Raw genomic sequence first — 20,423 nt, forward strand, 5'->3', positions numbered from 1 at the left:
TTGAGACAGGGTGTCTCTGTGTAGCCCTGGTTGTCCTGGAACTCACTCTGTAGACCAGGCTGCCCTCAAACTCAGAGGTCAGTCTGCCTCTGTCTCCTGAGTGCTAGGATCACAGGTGTGTGCCACCACCTCTGACCCACATGCTAGATTTTGCTGACTTCCTCTTTATGACAATTAGGGTCTATTTCTCCTAAATTTCTAGTGTACTGGTAGTTAGAGATAAGGTTTATCTCAATGTGGGCTTAGTATTTTTTAAATTACATTTATTTTTATTAAATGATATGCCATAACACAGTGTTAAGGGCAAGTTTCAGGAATTCATTCTCTCCTTCCACCAATGTTGGTCCCAGGGATCAAACTCAGGTTTGTCAGCAAGCAAACCTTTTACCCACTGAACCATCATTGTCCCCCCTCAAGGGTTAGCGGTTTTTACTAAATATATTTGATAGATTTTTATTGTAAATTTCCAGTGAGGGACACATAGTATCCCTTGTCTGTTTTTTGTGACCCAAGCAGCCACTGATTGTCAACTGGATTTATCACTCCTGGAGGGCCCTGTAAAACAGTAAAATTCTGTCTTTCCCCCTTCACTCATGAGCATTTTCTCTGATTCCTTACTCCAGGAAGTGCCTTAGTCTGTTCCCCAAGTCCCAAGGAGAGAAATATCCCTCAGACTCAGCCGCTGCTGGAGTTTGTGCCACCAGAGGCGCCCCCTTCCAGGGATCAGTGGGTCCCAGATGAGATGGAGAGCACCTGTATGGTCTGCTGCAGAGAGCGCTTCACTATGGTAAGCAGCACCCTTCCTCAGCAGGACGCCAGGGAAAGAAGAGCAGTGCCAGGTCGTGAGCTTGAGTTCACAGTCACCTGTCATCCAAGAGGACCGTGATGTTTTCAGATCACCAAACCTATGCCTGGATCTGCCCTGAGTGTGTTTCCAGGATCCATTCATATAGTAGACATCATCAAATAGCCTTAAATTATAAAACCACTGTCATTCTCATTGACTGATAAAGACAGGCAGGAGTCACCAAGTGTTTGGAGATCTCGTACTTAGTTCCTGTGTCTTGCACAGTAAGATAGTGACCTGGTAGTGGGATATATATGCTAGCTCAGAAGAAAGAAGACTCAATTCCTACTCTCAGCTCTACTTCCTAATATCAATGTGCCTATAAACACTTTTAATCTCATGTGCCTATTATAAGCTACAGATGACATGTGAGTTGGCTCATGGAGCTGTTAAAATGACTTATGATTGCATATGGAACCACAGTTACTACCAGCACCTGTCTAGAGGATCAGTTCAGCAGTAATGTCAGCAGTAGTGATTTAATTTCTCTGCACTCTTCTTCTATGAAAGAGTATAAATATCAACCTCAAAAATGAAATGAAGTGATACTTATTTCAAAACAAAAACAGTTGGAGGGGCCTGGGTATGCAGTTTACTTGGTAGAATGGTGGCCTAACATGGACAAAGCCCCAGGTTCAGTCCCAATACCACTTAAAATGGATATGATGATACACAGCTTTAACTCCCATACTCAGGAGGTGAGGCAGGAAGACCAGAAGTTCAAGGTCATCCTCAACTAGGTAGTGCATTTGAGGCCAGCCTGAGCTACAAGAGACACTGCCTAGATGATAGATAGATAGATAGATAGATAGATAGATAGATAATAAATAGATATATTATGTCTAGATATAGATGAGATAGGTAGATAGATTATATATATACATATATATATACATATATATATGAGATGGATGAATAGATAGATAGATAGATAATAGATAGATATGATATGTCTAGATATAGATGAGATAGGTAGGTAGATAGATTTTATATATATACATATGTACATATGTATATATATATATACATATATATATGAGATGGATGGATAGATAGATAGATAGATAGATAGATAGATAGATAGATAGATAGATAGATAGCATAGTGGTTAAGAATGCTTGCTGATCTTACAGAACACCAGAGTCTGGCTCCCAGTACCTATACCAGACAGCTCACAACTACTTGTAACTCCAGTTCTAGGGGATCTTTTACCCTCTTCTAGCCTCTTTGGGCACCTGAGCTCACATGCACAAACCCACACACAAAGACAGAAACATAGATACATAAAGGAAAAGAAAATAAAGCTTTACATTTTTAATACCATAAACCACTTGGTAAATGCTGCCTTCTTGCTCTACCATCATTGATTCTATAGAAGTGTGGTCCTCACTGGCTAAGCAAAGCTCTTCTTATTGAATTTTTAAACTTTTTACTTGGGTTACTAAACCCAGAGTCTGTTAATAGTGAAGACCAGCTACATTCAGTGAAGATTCTGCAGTCCACATAGACTACAAGCTCCTAGAAAGCCTCAGTCATGCTTTGGTCACTGTTTCCACACCCTGTCTCCCCAATATCCAGTCCCCTGCACTACAGCCATATTCAGAAGGAGCTAAGAAGTCATTTTGCCAAATGGTCATGAGAGCAGGACTCTGAGGTCCCTTCTTGGGTTTTGCTATAGTTCTGGCTGCCTTAGAACTCACTGTGTAGCCTAGGGTAGCCTCAACCTCTCAGAAATCCTCCTGCCTCAACCTCCCAAGTGATGGGATTATAGATGTGAGCCACCATGCCCACCTTCCCTGTTGCTTTTTAGAGGGTCTTGACATGTTGCTTCCACACAGAAGCAACCCTTGTCAGGAGCTGTTGAATAAAGACTGCCCAGGACTTGAAACATTTGTCCCTTGGCTGAATAATACTTGAAAATGTCAGTTTGGAAGGTTTTTATTTGTTTTGTTTTTCTTCTCTTTCATGCATATGGAAGAGGGGAAAGTGTTGAGGATCAAACCCAGGGACTTGTGCACTAAGTTAAATCCCCAGTCCCCTAAACATGACTTTTCTGAGGACAAGGGCTAGTGTGCTCATTTTCAGTGAAAGCCCAAGTGCCTGGTATTCTTAATAAGCCATGGTTGACAGAAAAACAAGTATAAATGTATGGGCGACAATCTCACTTTCATCTCTCCCCTTTCCTTCTGTCCCATTGGCTTTCCTCAGTTTAACAGGCGTCATCACTGTCGCCGCTGTGGACGACTTGTGTGTGGTTCCTGCTCCACTAAGAAAATGGTGGTGGAAGGCTGCCGAGAAAGCCCTTCACGAGTGTGTGACCAGTGCTACAGTTACTACAACAAAGAGTAAGTGTCCTGCAGCAGGACTGACACTGTGAGGCACCACCGTCACCTTCCCAGAGTACTTATACTTCTAGCACTCCCACTGTGCAGTGTTTCAAATTTGTTACACTCACAGGGCTGTTTGCTTTAACATGTACGCTGGGAGTGTCATTAACTGCACTGTGAAATGCTTATAGAATAACCTAATCAGAGAAACTTCTAGACAGGAAGTAGGGATGAGAAGGAAGTGATCAGAGTTCTTACAGGCTGTTTTTTCTGAAATCAAGACACTTTGGTCCTCAGCCCTCCCACACACTGAGGTCACGACCTCTCTTGGCCACCTGTCCTGTTTCCTGGCCACTCCTGCTTCATGTGGCTCCAGCTGGACTCAGGACAGCATGTCCACACCACTGAATGTTTGGGTTCATTTGCTTCAGCCCGAAACTGAGTAGTCCTCTTGGCTTGTTACTCATAGACAAGCCCTTACACTTTCCTGCATATGGTTAGCCTCCAGATAAATTTCAGAAACTGTCCCTCCCTCTGGCAAGGCAAGTGGATGAAGACGATATTTTCTGACTCATGGTTTCTTATTTTTTTTTTCTACTGCTTCTCAGTGAGAGTGTGAAACAGAAGGCTCCTAGGGCATATGGGGAAATCAGCCATACAAAAGCGATATTACTTTAGATTCTCATGTTTTATTTTATTTAGCAGACTTAACTAGATTTTGTGTTCTACTCAGTAGTTTTGGTCATAGGAAAACCTGCCATACACATTGTACAGTTCCTGAAACCCTAACATACACTCTGCCTTCCCCTGTCAAATGTAAGACAGGAATTACTCAAACACCATCTTTATGGGGTTTTAAGTGAGCCGTCAACATTGATGGGGATTCTTTTACCAGCTGTCACTCTGCAGTAGTTTCATTACCCTAAAGGAATCCTCATTTTACTAGGGAGACAGCCAGTAAATACTGCAAAGTGGTTGGGTAAGTGCAGTGACTACTGTACACACAGATTGGCCCAGATAGGTCAGAGTGTTTCATAAAGGGGACCTCAGGAAATGAGTCTTAGAGAATGAGGAGTTGATAGGAAAGAAACGTAAAAAAGAACAGAACAGAAAAGAAACATTATGCCCAGAAGTCGAAGAGGCAGAGGCAGGAGAAAAAAATGGACCATTTGAAGAGTTGTGAGCAGGCTAAGGTTCTGGTCAGTGAACCCCATACTTAAAGCTGGCAGTTGAATCCAGACAACTTGAACACTGGCACAAGACTAGGGTTGACCAGCACTGTTCCTTATACTTATTTTAAATGTGGCCCTTGGTGGCACCAGTAGAAGTTGGCCAGAGCTGGTGGTGGAACAATGGGACCTTTATGGTTTGGGGGCAGGTCATGGGTGAAAGGAGATCACTAAAGAGGCAGTCAGGGCCGATCTCAATGGCCTTTCTCCTGCACGTTGGATGTGGAGACCTTTCAGCCGAGCAGCTTCTGAAGGACTCTTCAGCAGGAGCAGAATAAGACCAGATATGAATTCTTGAAATCTTGCTACGGTTGCAAGTACAGGCTAGGCAGGCAAAGTCAAAGAGAGTTACTCCAGCGAAAACTGATGAGTTCCCCATCAGACACAGAGAGATGGGGACATTTAAATGAAAATGTAAAGGATAAAATGGACAGAGCATGGTAAGAGATGGTTGTGACCAGATGGGGAGAGAAGGAGTTAATGCGTGATTAATTCCCTGACCAGTGACCAATAGAGCAAATGTCAGTGCCAGTCACTAAGCTCAAAACAGAGTAGCAATGGTTGAGACATTTTTTTTCTTTTTCTGTTTCTAGTGCACCAGAGGAGAGCCCATGCCAGTCAGAAGGTAAGGCTTGATCACATTCTCTGTGGCTCTGTCTATGTGCTGGAGGTGGCTCTCAACTGATAGTCACATGACAACTCAATCCACATGGTGGATTCACCAAAGAGAAATCTTGGCTTTCCCATCAGCTGTTTCCCTTGACAGTCTTCACATTGACCTTTATCTAGGCCTATAGCTTCCAGCACCGAGAAGGCCAACAACCAATGAGTTTGGTTCATATCTTTTAGTAGGCTACCCCATCTTCTGCACCCCACCTCCCCTTCTCCATTGTCCGATCATCCAATGCTTTGTCCTTACCCTCAAGTGATCACTGTCAGCAGTTTTGCCACTGTCCTTCTACAGCATGTTAGTTTTTGGAGTATCCAACAGTTGCGGCATGTCTTTCAGGGTTTCTTGTATGAAGCACCAGTCATGTCACAAATACTGTGACGTTTATCCCATACCTATGCCTGGGAAAGAGGACTTGAAGTATCTGTCAGGTTTACTAAAGAAAACAAAAGGAAAGTAGGGAGGGTGCTAGAAAAATGACTTAGCAGTTATGAAAGCTTACTGCTTTTGCAGAGGACCCGAGTTTGGTTCCCAGCACCCAAACTCAGTGATTCACAACTGCCTGTAACTCTTAATTCCAGAAGAGCCGATGCCCTCTTCTGGCCTCTGTGGACACACACACACACACACACACACACACACACACACACACACACACACACACACACACACACGGTGCACATAAATTTGTGTAGGCACACACACAAACAAGTAAATAAATCTTTTAAAGGGGAAAGAAAAGGGACCAAGGAGAGAGAAATGGACCCTCAGACAGCAGGTAGATATCTACCTGTGTCTCACACTAGCTTGTCAGACCTCATGACTAGCCAATGACTGACGTGTGATTGACAACTCTCCTCTTAGTTTCAGACAGCTCTAAGAATGAAAGCCCTCCATATTCAGCTGTGGTGAGAGTCCCCAAAGCAACTGAGGTGGAATGGATCTTGAGTCTTAATGAGGAAGAAAATGAGCTGGTGCGGGGTGAATTTTACTATGAGCAGGTAATAATAAAATGTAATGGTCAATTAAGTTTCTTTATGATGTCTAACAGTATGACAAGTTGATAACTACAGCCTGGACCTTTCTTACTATACAATTATATGAAAGCTAAAGCAAGTAAACCAGTTAGGCAGAAGATGAGGAACATCTCAGGAAATGTACAGGAAGAAACCATTGGAAGAGTAATAAGCAGAAAGGTAGGGATTGCAAGGAGGTTGAGAATACCTGAAGGATAGAGCACAAAACTGAACTGTTTGTTGACTGGGGAGATGTTTCAGCGAATGGTAAAGTGCTTTCCATGCAAGCATGAGGACCTGAGTTTGAGTCCCCAGCATCACAAAAAAAAAAAAAAAAAAAAAAAACAGGTGCAACAACATGTGCCTACATAGTCCTAGCACAAAGACAGGCAGATCCCTGGGGCCTGCTGCCTAGCAAGTTCTAGCTGAATCAACAGGTTCCGGGTTCAGTGAGAGACCCTGACTCAAAAAATAAAAAATAGAAAAAAGAAAAGGAGAAGAAGAAGAAGAAGAAGAAGAAGAAGAAGAAGAAGAAGAAGAAGAAGAAGAAGAAGAAGAAGAAGAAGAAGAAGAAGGTGGAGAGCAATTCAGGAAGATATCCAATATCTCAACACACACATGCACACACAAGTGCATGCACACCTTCACACGCATGCATGAACACAACCCAAACACAAACAACAACAACCGAAAAAACTAAAATTTCTGAGCAAAGGCACTGAGTCAAAAATCACAGGACATGATTAGGGCACCAGAAGACAGTGCTGATGAAGTAAAGGGCAACGTGGTAAGATTGAGAAAGACTACAGTAAGAAATGGCTGGTAGGCATAAGCACCTAGGAGATTTTACAGTGTGCTTTAGGGGTGTTGATCTGGCAGCAACAAGTTCAGGATGTGAAACAGTGGCTTCAGCTAAGTGAGTGACTGTTGTCATCTAAGCCACTGACAGAAACGATTGCAATTGTGGGACAGGAGACAAGAAAAAGGAGGCCACCTGTGGATGTTGTCAAGAAGTAGGAAGTGAGTTCCTGGGCAGCCAGAGCTATGTAGAGAGACTGTGTCTCAAAAAAGAAGCAGGAGGAGGAGGAGGAGGAAGAAAAAGAAGAAAGCAGAAAGAAGCAATTGTGGCTATCACTGTCCTGCTCCCATCGTGTGACAAAACCTAGCAGCCAGAGCTCCAGCAGTGAAACTTAGAGCGTCTGACATGTGGCTAGCTCTACTTCTTTGCTGTGGAATGTCCAGCTTCCTCTTGCAGTGGTTTCCAACCTTTTGAAGTGGGCATGGTGATTTCCACCATACAGCTGCATTTGAAAACTGCTCTGAATTCACTATCGTTTTCTTTTTCTCCCTTCCCTGCCCTGAGCAGGCCCCCAGCGCCTCCCTGTGCATCGCCATCCTGAACCTGCACCGAGACAGCATTGCCTGTGGTCACCAGCTGATCGAGCACTGCTGCAGGCTGTCCAAGGGCCTCACCAACCCAGAGGTGGACGCAGGGCTGCTCATAGACATCATGAAGCAGCTGCTCTTCAGCGCCAAGATGATGTTCGTCAAAGCTGGCCAAAGCCAGGACTTGGCTCTTTGTGACAGGTACATAAGAACGAGCCTCCATTCTTTTACCTGGCTTCCTCTTCCGACCCTACTATGACTTTCCACCTTCCCCATCCCCTCTGATGAGACATGCCGTCACGCATCTCATTTTGATGTTAATGAAATATAAGTACCTAATCACAAGTGGTCATCCTCGACCTTTGTCAGCCTGTGTCCTTTTCTTTCCCACAGTCCTCAAACACAGATTATGATCATTTGCTTTCTATTACAATGATAAAGCTATGGGAGGGAAGGGCTTATTCAGCATTCACATCACAGACCATCATAGAAGAAAGTCAGGGCAGGAATCTGGAGGCAGGAACTGAAGCAGAGACCACTGAGCAACACTGCTTACCGGCTTGCTCTTTGTGGCTTTCGAATCCTTTCTTTCTTACCACTCAGGACCACATGTCCAGGGGTGGCACCTTCCCCCAGTGAGCTGGGCCCACCCATATCTATTGTTAATCAAGAAAATAACCTACAGACTTGTCTTGGCCCGTTGTCCCAAATCAATCCAGCTTTTGTCCAGTTAACATAAAACTAGCCAGCACACAGAGTTTCCCTACTTACACCCTGTCACAAAGCAAGTAAGGACCTTAACTAGATAATTTGTCATTAAAATCATTTAGGGAAGTATCTTTTGTATCTGTGGAACTCCTGCTTTTAAAAGAAATGTGACTCGTGATTAACCTTACACAGAACTCCACCCCCGTCTTGACTGTGACCTCAAGGACTTCAGGATAATGAGTCTATAAAGACATTTTGGGCCACCTAGCCTCACTACCTGAAGTTCATCTCTGGGACCCACATGGTGGAAGGAGAGAACCAACTCCCACAAGCCCTCTGACCTCCACACACATGCTGTAGTGCCAACTTGCGCCAACATGCACACCAAGAAGAAAGAAGCTTTTTTTTTTTTTAATTGGGGAGGCTGTGGGCTCCTGATTCATGTCAGGAATGTGAGTCATCTGTGCAAACGGGAAGGATGTGACTGGCACTTAGGCCTTGGTCCTCCCTCAGATTCCTGCATAACCCGCTCTGACTCCGTTCATTATCCTGACAATGAAAACTCCTAATTCCTTGCTTATCCACCCAGACACTTGACTCATGTGCCGGAGCCGGAGACTGGCTTTAAAGCATGAATGTCTCCCTCAAGCTCAGAGCACAGGCCCCCTCCATCACCTTCTAACACTCCAACCTCAGACAAGGCTGCTCTGGGCCTCCAGAGGGTGGCAAAGATCAAGAAAGCCCTCATTTCAACAGGGTTCTCACCACTGCAAGCAGTCTCCTGGACAGTTTACAGCAGCACACTGATTTCAGATCACACCTTCTCTCTCCCCAACCCTGCATTCACACACACTCATATGATGATGACTTCATGTCATTTTGTCCATGGGCGCGAGGACTCGTCTCTGCTGTATATTAACATGCAAACCTGACTATGCTGTTTTTTACCATGTCCCCTTCTGATAGACAAACAGATAAAATGAATGTATTTCAAAACAAAAACACATCATCTAGTTCAAATGTTGTCCTTTTCCAACTGAGAGTTAGTAATATTATGGCTGTGAATCGTACTCTAAACGCTATCCTTTCTCCTACCTTGTCCCTACCAGATTAAGAATCACTAAAGGTATGGAATCCAGGAAAACTGCTAAGCAGACAAGTCAGGAGCTACAAGGTTTTTTGTTTTGTTTTGTTTTGTTTTTGCTGTAGTTCTGAGACAGAACCCAGGAACCATGGGTTTGAGCTTGCCACATCAGACAGAAGTAATGGTCTGGCCCTCTGGACTGTGTTTTAATAAGATTTTCCCAATCCTCCAATGTCATGAGTAAAATTAATTGTCAAAGGGATAAGGAATAAGATTGTCAGTGAGATATAAGGAAGGCCATTCTTGCAATGGAGAGAAGATAATGAAGTCCAGGACACTAGACTGGAAGGGCCAAGATGTCCCTGCCTGGTGCCACTGCCAAGAAATAGTAATGGTGAAACTGCTGTACCAGCCAGGAGTATGGGGTCAGTGGGGTTTTTGTTTTGTTTTTTTAAGAATTATTTTTATCTTATATGTATGAATATTCTGTCTGTATGTATGAGTACCACATGTGTGCCTGGTGCCCAGAGAATCTAGAAGATGGTGTCAGGACCCCTGAAACTGAGTTACAAGTGGTTGTAAGCCATCATGTGGGTGCTAAAACCAAACCCAGGTCCTCTGGGAAAGCAGCCAGTGCTCTTAACTGGTGATCCATCTCTCCAGCCTGAGTCAATGATTCTTATTCCATATTCTTTTGAAACCAAGCAGGGTTCCAAAGAGCCAAAAGCAAATGGGTAACGTGTGGATTCCTGTATTCAAATAGAGGCCTTGTCTCAGACAGAAACCCAGGGCATCCCTACTCAAATATCAACAAATTATAAATGCTACAAAAGTTCCAGACACTATCCCAAGCTCTTTCATTTGACACATTTCATTTTGTACTTAAAATTTTCTGCTTTATACCCCCTTAAGAGAGGTGTGAGTTGAGCCAGGTCTCAGAACTATTAAGTTGAAAGTTGGGTTAAAGGAGTATGATTCTAGAAGCTTCACTCAGAGTACCTATGTTATATATCTCTCAATTCTATGATCACACTTAACATTGAAGATGAAACAGAAAACCTCCAAGCAACAATTACTCCAAAACCCAACTCAGCCTCATTTGCGGTGCCCTCTTTCTCCCTGTAGTTACCTCAGCAAGGTAGACGTCCTGCATATTTTAGTCGCCGCTGCCTATCGCCATGTGCCATCTCTAGACCAAATCTTGCAGCCAGCTGCAGTAACCAGGCTGAGGAACCAACTTCTAGAAGCTGAGTACTACCAACTGGGTGTCGAGGTGAGGCTAAGATAAAGTGTCCTTCTAACCCGCTGTCATGAATGGCCTTTGCTGAGCCTTGGAAACAAGTCTCACCATCTCTCCATTGTCTGGATCTTGGATGCATCCAGGGCACAGCTAGCTTACTGGTGTGAGAAATCCAGCATGTGGATGGTGGACAGATGGCTGGGGCAAAGGACAGAGTGGCTTGGGCAGACTCCTAGACCTGAATGCAAACACCTCTCACAGATGGAGCAATTTTTCCTCCAGGTCTCAACAAAGACTGGGCTCGATTCCACAGGGGCATGGCATGCCTGGGGCATGGCCTGCCTCAAAGCTGGGAACCTCACTGCTGCACGGGAGAAGTTCAGTCGCTGCCTGAAGCCTCCCCTTGACCTCAATCAATTGAATCACGGCTCAAGGCTAGTCCAGGATGTGGTTGAGTACCTAGAGTCTACAGTGAGACCCCTTGTTTCCTTGGTAAGAGCAAAGCAGGCAGAGTGCCCCATCCAGTAAGAGGCTAGGAACAGTAAGGATCCAGGGAGAGGACTGGCTTCAATTCAGTTAATGATGTTGAGAGGCTGCTAGGCTGATGTTTGTGTGTTTGCTGGTTTGTTTTTTGTTTGTATCATGTGTAGTTAAATAAGTGACTGAATGGTTAAATAAGTAACACAAAGTCAATATTCTAAAAGAAACTATAAAAATATCAAAAAATTAAAATCACATACCCAGATCTGTTAGTTTTAATATTCCATTTAGGGTTCTTTCCTTCTCGTTTTTTTGTTTGTTTGTTTGTTTGTTTGTTTTCATTTTGTGCATTGAGTGTATTGTCATATATTAGTATGTGCACCTATGTACTCACCCATGCATGCATGTTTGGAGGCCAGAGGTCATTGTTAGCTGTCTTCTTCTATCACTCTTTACATTTTGCTTTTACATTTGTTTTGAGTGTGTCTGTATGTGTATGAGCCCACAACCTCACGGAGGTCAGAGGACAACTTACAGACTCAGTTCTTGCCTCCCACCAGTGGATTTCCAGGATCAAATTCAGAGGCCAGGCTGGTTTGAGGTGCTTTTACTGGCTGAACCATCTTGCAGCACCCCACTTTGCTTTTCTTTCAAAATAGGGCCTGTCACTGAACCTGACATTCATTGTTCCCAGTAGATTAACTCTCTGGTTAGCCCCTAGGCCCTGAAACCTGCCTGTCTGAACACTGGGTTACAGAGGCACACAAGCACACCAACCTTCACATGGGTGCTGGGGTCCACAGACTTCACAACAAGTACTCTGGCAACTGAGCCATCTCCCAGTCCTTGGCTTTATTTTATGTAATCCAGAGCAGTCTTGAACTCAAGAAATCTATGCCTCAGCCTTGTGTACACTGCCAAGCCTGTGTAGTGTTAAGATTTGTTGAGAGCCCGGCCTAGTGATGCATGCCTATAGTCAGCGTTCCTTGGAAACTGGAGAAAGGGAAGCTTGGAAGAGGGAGAACCACTTCTGAAGCCCTGGAATTCAAAGGCAAATTGCATAACACAGGAAGACCATCTCAATAAACAACAGAAATAGAAGTAAATCTCTTGGGTTTATGCTTTTGCACGAAGTTTGAGTTGTACCCTATTGTAGAGAATTTTGTATCCTATTTTTCTGCTCTTAAAACTGGAGTAGTTTTTTTTTTTTTTTTTTTTTGAATTAGAAACAAGATTGTTTCACATGTCAATCCCACTTCCCTCTCCCTCCCCTCCTCCGCTCTAGCCACCCCCCACAACTAAAACCCTACCTATCATATATTCTTTCTGCTCCCCCTGGAGGGTGAGGCCTTCCATAGGGTGTCATCAGAGCCTAGGCCCACCCCCGTGTGTCTTGGCTCAGGGAGAATCCTTCTATGTGGAATGGAGTAGTTTTTTTCACACTGTTAAATGTCCCCTCGGGCTTTGATAGAGACCTGTGGACATCTGCTTCTAGTGGCTGTGCAAACTCAGTACTTCCCATGTTTCATCTCACATTCTCTTTTCCTGCCAGCAAGATGACGACTACTTTGCCACCTTGAGGGAACTAGAAGCCACCCTTCGGACCCAGAGCCTTTTCCTTGAGGTAATTCCTGACGGGAAGATAATGAACAACACCTACTACCAAGAATGTCTCTTCTACCTGCACAACTACAGCACCAACCTGGCCATCATCAGCTTCTACATGAGGCACAGCTGCCTTCGGGAAGCCCTGCTGCACCTGCTCAACAAGGTGAGACGTTCGGACACAGCCCAAGGGCAGTGACCACCTTGACCAACCCGGTAGGCTTAACTCAGTGTCTGGCTGTGAGATCATTCCCAGCAGAGTCAGGTCAAAAAGGCTTTGTCTATACAGTCATCCAATGAGGTCAGCAAGTCTCAAATTAAATCCCAAATTTCTCTCCTGACCAGCAGTAGCAAATTTGTCTCTTCTCCCACGGTGTAGAGCACAGTGAGACAATCAGCCTGGTCTCTGCAGAGAGGTGTTCAGTGGGAGTCTCGTGAAACCCAGGCACATTGCTCAACTTCTTGGTTTCCACCTGGCCTAGGACAGTGTGTACCTAAGAGCTGTTACAGGGATGAGCATCCCACAGGAGGCAGCATGTCCTCTCCTTTGGTTTTCTCTCACTCCCTTGCCACCTCCCACTGGAGGTGAGAGCACCAAGACACCATGAGCATTGCTTCCTTGATCATAACCCTTTCATTTACTTAGAGAGAGAGAGAGAGAGAGAGAGAGAGAGAGAGAGAGAGAGAGAGAGAGAGAATGTATGTGTGTCAGAGAGTCTGTACACAGGGGCCATGCTGCAAGTGGTTTTGGTCAGAGGACAACTTCCAGGAGTCAGTTTTCACCTTCCACCTTTGAGGTGGGGTTTCTTGTCTCTGCACTGTTCTGCATACCCTAGGCTAGCTAGCCCATAAGCTTCCTTCTGTGTCTACCTTCCATCTCTCCATAGGAGTTCTGCGCTTACAGATACACACTCCTGCTTATTACATGGGTTCCAGGGACCAAACTCAAATGGTCAGGTTGCATAACAAGACCTTTTGCCCTCGTTGGCCTGGTATTCCTTTTTTATCTCAGCATTCCATGATAACTTTCTGACGAAGTGACTGATATTTACCAAATTCCATAGAAAACTGAAGGAGCTTACCACAGACTAACATCATGCAGCCACACTAAATCAGAACAGCATCCAACAATAATTTGCAAATAGACATATCTTCTAAAGACTCCAAGAGAAATCCAGCATCATAATCAGACCCTTATAGGACAGTGAAAGAGAGACTGTTGTGTGGCTACTACTGTGTCTCCGCTGCTAAGCATGTCTTTATAACTATATAGAATGGGTCTTATTTGGAATTTAATTTGCCCTTTCCCTCCCTCTCCATGTGAGTTGAGAAGTAGAGATGTTTCTACCAGGCACAGACAGAGTGTAAACTATCACGTCGTGTTGCTTTGGATAAGTGCAGCCAGAGGTAAGCTGCTTAACACGCTGTCCAAGTGGAAGTTAATGACAGCACTGCCCTTGCTTTGCAGATGACAAAGCCAGGAAGGAAACTGTCTCTGTTGTGCCCTGTCATCAGCTACCCTTGAACTTTTTTAACAGCCTTCCTTGCCTTTGTTCTCAAACAAGTAGGGTACAGAGGGGAAAAGGCACACAATATGAGCATGTAGGGTTTCTATGTGTTCCTTTTCCTGTCACTCTGCCCTCAGTGTGAACTTCCTAAACAGAACAGCCTCTCCCCAAAGGGCCTTCAAGAACCATTAGGATGAAGGCCAACTCCTTAGCATGCAGCTGGACCTCAAGATCCATCTCCCGTATTTCTGATTTTTTTTCCACCACAAATGCTAATGATGTTCCATATTCCAGACTCACCAAAATATCAACATCATTATCTCTGTTAGTCTTTATGCACTGTTCCATCTATCCAGAATGCCCTGCCCCTCGTTTTCTTGGGAGAATTTCTGTTCATCCTTTCAAGTTTAACATGAGTTAATGATCCTTAGAACTGGTGCACACACTTGGGAGGCAGAGTCAGGCCAGAGTCTGTGAGTTCAAGTCCAGCCTGGTCTATAGGTCAAGCTCCAGGACCGTCAGGAAGGACTCCATAGAAAGGCCTTATATCAAAAGAGGAAGAAGAGCATAAAAGAGAGAGGGAGGCAGAAGAGGGCAGAGGAAGGGTAGAAAGAAGAGAGGGAAGAGGAGGAGGAGGTGGCAGAAGAAGAGCAGGGTTATAAAATATTAGAGGAGGTGGCGTCTGAGTATAGGGCTGAAAGGCACAAGCACAACTGGAGGAATTGTGCTCCGGACAGAGGAAGTAACAAATACAAAGGGTCGGGATGGTTGAAACCAGGGAGAGACGGGGACAGGGCCATGTCAGATACAATTGGGAGGGCAATAGCTAAATCATGTGGTATATGTAGACATTGTGAGAACCTGGACTTTATAGTGAATGAGAAACAAAATCACTGGAAGATAGTGGGTAGAAGAGTAACTTCATCTGACTCCTATGTCAACAAAATTGATTTGTTGGCTTTCTATGGAAGAGACAGAGTGGGAGATGGTAGGCCATGGAGAAGGCTCTTTCCATAATCCAAGTGAAAGGGGTGGTGGTGTGGGTCAGCTTGTGGATATGAGACATGGGCAGCTTCTGAATGCATCCCAATGGTAGAGCTTGCTGAAGTATTTTATATCAGAGTTGGAGGAGAAAATGGTCCTGAGGCTTTTGACTTGAGCTATTGACTTGAGAAAGAGGAGAGTGGGGGAGGAGCAAGTTTCAAGGGACAATCAAGAGTGTGGTTTCCTTGTGTGTTGAATTTGTTGGCTTTGCAGGAAGGCATGTTGAGAGGCAGCTGGGTCCCACAGGAGATGTAGTTTGGAAGGTCCAGGGGGATAAGCAGACTGGAGATAGGGGTGTGAGTATCATCACACACAGCGTGGAAAGCCACAAGACAGGATAAAATCACTAGGAAAGTAAAGATAGAAAAGGAGTCATACAAGGATGAGAGGAACCAGATAAAGAAATTGAGTGGTCAGAGATGTTAAAAGGAAACCTAGACAGACTGGTTTCTAGTATAATGGAAGCAAAATAAAGAATTTTTTCTCTATTAAAAATGAAAATTTTAAGCTTAAAGTATTTCAAGAAGGAGGAAGTCATTATTCTATCAAAAACTATTGGACCCACTGGGAACAGTAAGTCAGTCTTCTAGCATTTAAGCCTCTAGATTTGATCCTCAGCACAACAAAGAACTGATACTGAGAGAATTAACAGGGTAGAGTTTCCTTGTTATCTAGCATGCAATGCCAATAGCTTGGGGGGGGGGGGATGACACAAAAGTGATACTAGGGGGACAAGTCCTAGGAGGTTCAGAGCAAATCCTAGACTGCCAGGACCAGTCCCACACTTTTGACTTCTGACCTTACTTCTTTCCTACTCCAGGAAAGTCCTCCAGAAGTCTTCATAGAAGGCATTTTCCAGCCTAGCTATAAAAGTGGGAAGTTACACACCTTGGAAAACTTATTGGAATCCATCGATCCAACCTTGGAGAGCTGGGGAACATACCTGATTGCTGCCTGCCAACACCTGCAGAAGAAAAACTACTACCACATTCTGTATGAGCTGCAGCAGTTTATGAAGGTAGTAATAATCCATCCTCCCTTCCACTACTGTCACTGGCACCTTATCATGCAGGAGAGGCTGTGCAAGATGAGGGAGCAAGACAGTCATTTGATCCCTGACCTTAGTATTGGACCCTAGAGCAAATCCACCATGTTCCCCAACACTGCTAAATATTTAGACTTTCATCCTGTATCTAGAGTCAAACTTTAATCTTGCCCATAATAGCATTCTTCAGAATTCAAAAACTGTGGGGCTGGAGAGATGGCTCAGTGGTTAAGTGAACTGCCTACTCTTCCAGAGGACCCAGGTTCAATTCTCCAGTCCCAGGAGATCTAATGCCTTCTTACCTCCTCAGACTCCAAGCACATATGTGATGGATGCACAAACATACATTCAGGCAAAATACTACACACATAAAATAAAAATAATTTTTAAAAAAAGAATTCAAGGAATATAAAGGTGAAGAAGAATTAGAAGAAGAGGAGGAGAAGAAAGAGAGAAAGAAGGAAGGAAGGAAGGAAGGAAGGAGAAGATACAGAATTCAGAATCTATAAGGGATGAAGTTCTGGAAGTCTTTAGAAGAAAATGCATAAAAGGAGAAGGGCCAAGCTTCCCCTGTCTGAGGATTCTCAGTACTGTAATCTCAAAGAAATGAGATCTTCTGATGCCAAGTTAAGACTGAATCTGTACTAAATGGAGAATCAGAAGGATCTTCTTTGAGACCTCTACAGTGGTGAGATAATATCCCACCCAAGAACTTGGCAGACAGCTCACTTTAGGGTCTCTGGGACCCTGTGATTACTGACGTAAAATGCTGCTCAGCTGGTAATAGTAGACACTGGCACTTATCGAGAGGAAGCAAGGGCCTAGGGATGAAGACATCACAGTGCCAGAACCTGAAGGTCTGCTTTATCAGGAGACATCAGATCAGGCTTCTCTTGATACCCCTCCATTGCCCCCATCCTCCCCTACCCTCCCGCCACCCCAATGTCTCTGATCTCTCCTAAACCAGACATTCACTATTCTATCCTAGGACCAAGTCCGGGCTGCCATGACCTGTATTCGGTTCTTCAGTCACAAAGCAAAGTCCTACACAGAGCTGGGAGAGAAGCTCTCGTGGTTGCTTAAGGCCAAGGACCACCTGAAGATCTACCTCCAAGAAACATCCCGTAGCTCCGGAAGGAAGAAAACCACCTTCTTCCGGAAGAAAATGACTGCCGCTGATGTGTCCAAGTATGGCAAGGCTGGGGGGAAGGCAGTGAAGGGCGGGAAGGCTGGGGCTGAGTGTCACTGGGGATGAAAAGGCATCACTCTTGGATGACAGTGTCTGCTACAGCCTGGAAAGCTACTGTTGGAAGGGATTAAAATCCCATGCTGTGGCCAGACTGAACCCCACATTCGTTACAATGAGCAAAAAAGGCCCAGCACATTCTCTCCATGTCCCTCTTTTCTTCCTTGGTGCACATCAGCCACTGGTCTTCAGGATCCTCAAACCAAGCATTTTCTTTCTTCATTTATGTGGGTCAACCCCTTTATTCAGAGCATAATATCTAAAGTAAATGCTTAACCAGGAGAATTGTGAATTTGAGGCCAGCACTGTAGTTAGATCTAATCTCAAAAAAACTGAATAAAATTTTCCACCACTCTAATTTGTTGTCTTCTTAAACTCAGTCACTAAACAAACCTCTTTCTCCTCTAGCCCATGAACTGTGAGAGCAAGGCTCAAGCCTCCCTTCTCAGAGACCTTGTACCTGCCATGTAGATAGATACTCAGTAAATATTTATTGATCCAGTGCCGGAACTTTGTCCGGTCCCACAGTGCATCCTAACTATTGAGGGGGGAGTGGAGGGGGCTGGCTAGGTCTTTGGTTCTGTCTAACCGTAACTGTTTGGAGGGTATTTCACACCTCTTCCCTTCATGTCATTTCTTTGGTCTTTCCATTGCCATCTTCTTATAAACCAATTACCCAACCCTAGACAGCCACTCCTCTACGAGTCTGATGAGGCTAGACCGTGCCTGTCCTGTCCCCATAGGCATATGAATACACTTCAGCTGCAAATGGAAGTGACCAGATTCTTACATCGGTGTGAAAGTGCTGGGACCTCTCAAGTCACCACTTTGCCTCTGCCAACACTCTTTGGAAATAACCACATGAAAATGGAAGTTGCCTGCAAGGTACGTGTGGGTTTCACCTGTGGCAGACTGCTCACATCTTTCAGAATGTGTAGGGGGCAAGCTAACAATGCTTAAGCAATAGGCCGCCGACCAGACAGCTCTTGCACACCCGGAGCCTAGGCTCATTGCACAGGGTAGAGTGTCTGGTTTGAGCAGCCCAATGAGGGTGCTGAGCAAAGGCATCGCACAGAGTTGCCTAGTATGTAGGCTTCTCTGAGAGGTATGTTGACCTACATAAGGGTTGCCTGCCCGAGCCTCCCTTTCCCAGAAAAACGGCAGAGGACAGGTCGAGAGTGCTTCGGGTCAAGCTAACAGCCTGATGGCGACTCTCGTACACAGTCTTAATGTTTGATTTTGGGAAGGTACAACCTCTGCCTCTATCCCTCAACATATGGGTGACCTATTTGCTTGTAAAAATATAAAGCCTTATCATTAATTAATAAAAAAAGGGGGATATGTAGGGGGCCGTTTCCTGCATTCTCCATTACAATAATGGTGCCTAAAAACACCAAGATGTAAATTACTTCACAGGGCGCTGGGTAATCTCCATTCCTTTGATCTCTGCCTATCCCGTGGCTCATTTGGCCTGAGGAGCTGAAGCCATTCATAGGGTAACACGTCCCAGGCGGCTGCTTGCCAGCCTTTTTAAGGGATGGGTTTCTTAGTTCAGAGTCTCCGCTCTGGTAAGCTTATGCTCTCCCCTCACAAGATGCATTAAAGCTTGTCTGCAGAAGGATCCGAATGTCCTGCGTGTATTTCTTGCCGGCGAGAAAATACAGCGCGCATGGGACAAGAATGTGTATCCCGATTGTAATGATCTGATTATTTCAGTTGTTTGCTTGATGACTTCCTCCCCATTGGAATGTGTGCCTCAGGTGGGAGATAGAGTCCATTTGGTCATTTGTATCTCTGGTACCTGGATGCTCAGTAAAGTCTCAATATATATTTAATAACTGAATAAATGGATTTGGTATGCTGACTCATATCTGTAATTCCAGCACTAGGGAGACAGAGGTAGGAAAATCACTGTGAATTCAAGGCCAGCTGGATCTACTACATAGTGAGTTATAAACCAGCCAGAGCTGTGTAGGGAGATCCTGTCTCCACAAAAACTTGATGATGATGATGATGATGAAGATAAATAGGAACCCTGTTTTTCTTTTTATTGAGAAGTTATTTGAATAATTATGACTCCTTTAAGCATCTCTCCCTCTCCCACCAGGTTATGCTGGGAGGGAAAAATGTGGAAGATGGTTTTGGAATTGCATTCCGTGTTCTACAGGTATGATGTATTGCTCAAGAGTATGGCAAGGGAACCCACACCTGACATTTCTGGAAAAGGCTATTTATTCTTTAGAAAATACTCTTGTTCCAGGAAGAGCAGATTTACATATATGTTAAGGAGGAAATCAGAGCTGGTAACAGAACTGGGTCAGATGCCAGATTCTATGCCACTTAGCCAGAAGCCAACATTAGCATCTCAAAAGGTATCAAGGAGCACATGTAAGGCAGCTCTCCACAAGCCAGGCGTTGGTGGCGCATGTCTTTAATCCCAGCCCTCGGGAGGCAGAGGTAGGTGGATCTCTGTGAGTTCGAGACCATCCTGGTGTACAAGAGCTAGTTCCAGGACAGCCTCCAAAACCACAGAGAAACCTTGTCTGGGGGGGGGGGGGGAGACAGCTCTCCACAACTGGTTCGCTACAGAAATGCCACTCATCTTCTCAAGCAGAACATGTCTAGAAGGAATAGCCAGGCCATCACTCCCAAGTCCTGTGGTGTAAAGGCTAACTGAGACTAGGTTTAAGATATTTGTCTGGCAGGTTTCAGCAAGTGAGTCTTGATAATCTGTTTCAACACTTAGGCAGCTTTTAACAAACACCAGCTCCATGCACCATTTCCCAGAGAAAGGTGAGTCATGGAAGAGAGAATTTAAGTAGAATACCTTTGAGAGGCCATGGAGCCAGGCATGGTGGAAAACTCTGGAATCTCAGTGTTTAGGAAGTGGAGATAAGAAACTCAGGTATTGTGCCAGGCAGTGGTGGCACACACCTTTAATCCCAGCACTCAGGAGGCAGAGGCAGGTGGATCTCTGTGATTTTTGAG

At 44.7% G+C, this 20,423-nt stretch overlaps 1 protein-coding gene across 3 annotated transcripts in view; it reads left to right on the plus strand.

The window, feature by feature from the left end:
* The window catches only part of Zfyve26 (zinc finger FYVE-type containing 26), a 64,536-nt gene that overhangs the window by 37,765 nt on the left and 6,348 nt on the right, over positions 1-20,423 (plus strand). For all 3 annotated transcript variants that reach the window (XM_027418377.2, XM_027418379.2, XM_027418378.2), the window contains exons 28-39: positions 624-787; positions 3,056-3,192; positions 4,997-5,028; positions 5,938-6,074; positions 7,456-7,676; positions 10,393-10,540; positions 10,790-10,999; positions 12,540-12,758; positions 15,965-16,162; positions 17,178-17,377; positions 18,179-18,320; positions 19,543-19,602. In XM_027418377.2, coding sequence (XP_027274178.1) covers positions 624-787; positions 3,056-3,192; positions 4,997-5,028; positions 5,938-6,074; positions 7,456-7,676; positions 10,393-10,540; positions 10,790-10,999; positions 12,540-12,758; positions 15,965-16,162; positions 17,178-17,377; positions 18,179-18,320; positions 19,543-19,602 — 1,868 coding nt within the window. The remainder of the gene's footprint in view (positions 1-623; positions 788-3,055; positions 3,193-4,996; positions 5,029-5,937; positions 6,075-7,455; positions 7,677-10,392; positions 10,541-10,789; positions 11,000-12,539; positions 12,759-15,964; positions 16,163-17,177; positions 17,378-18,178; positions 18,321-19,542; positions 19,603-20,423) is intronic.

This window comes from Cricetulus griseus, chromosome 5, assembly GCF_003668045.3.
Source record: "Cricetulus griseus strain 17A/GY chromosome 5, alternate assembly CriGri-PICRH-1.0, whole genome shotgun sequence".
Classification (NCBI taxonomy): Eukaryota; Metazoa; Chordata; class Mammalia; order Rodentia; family Cricetidae; genus Cricetulus; species Cricetulus griseus.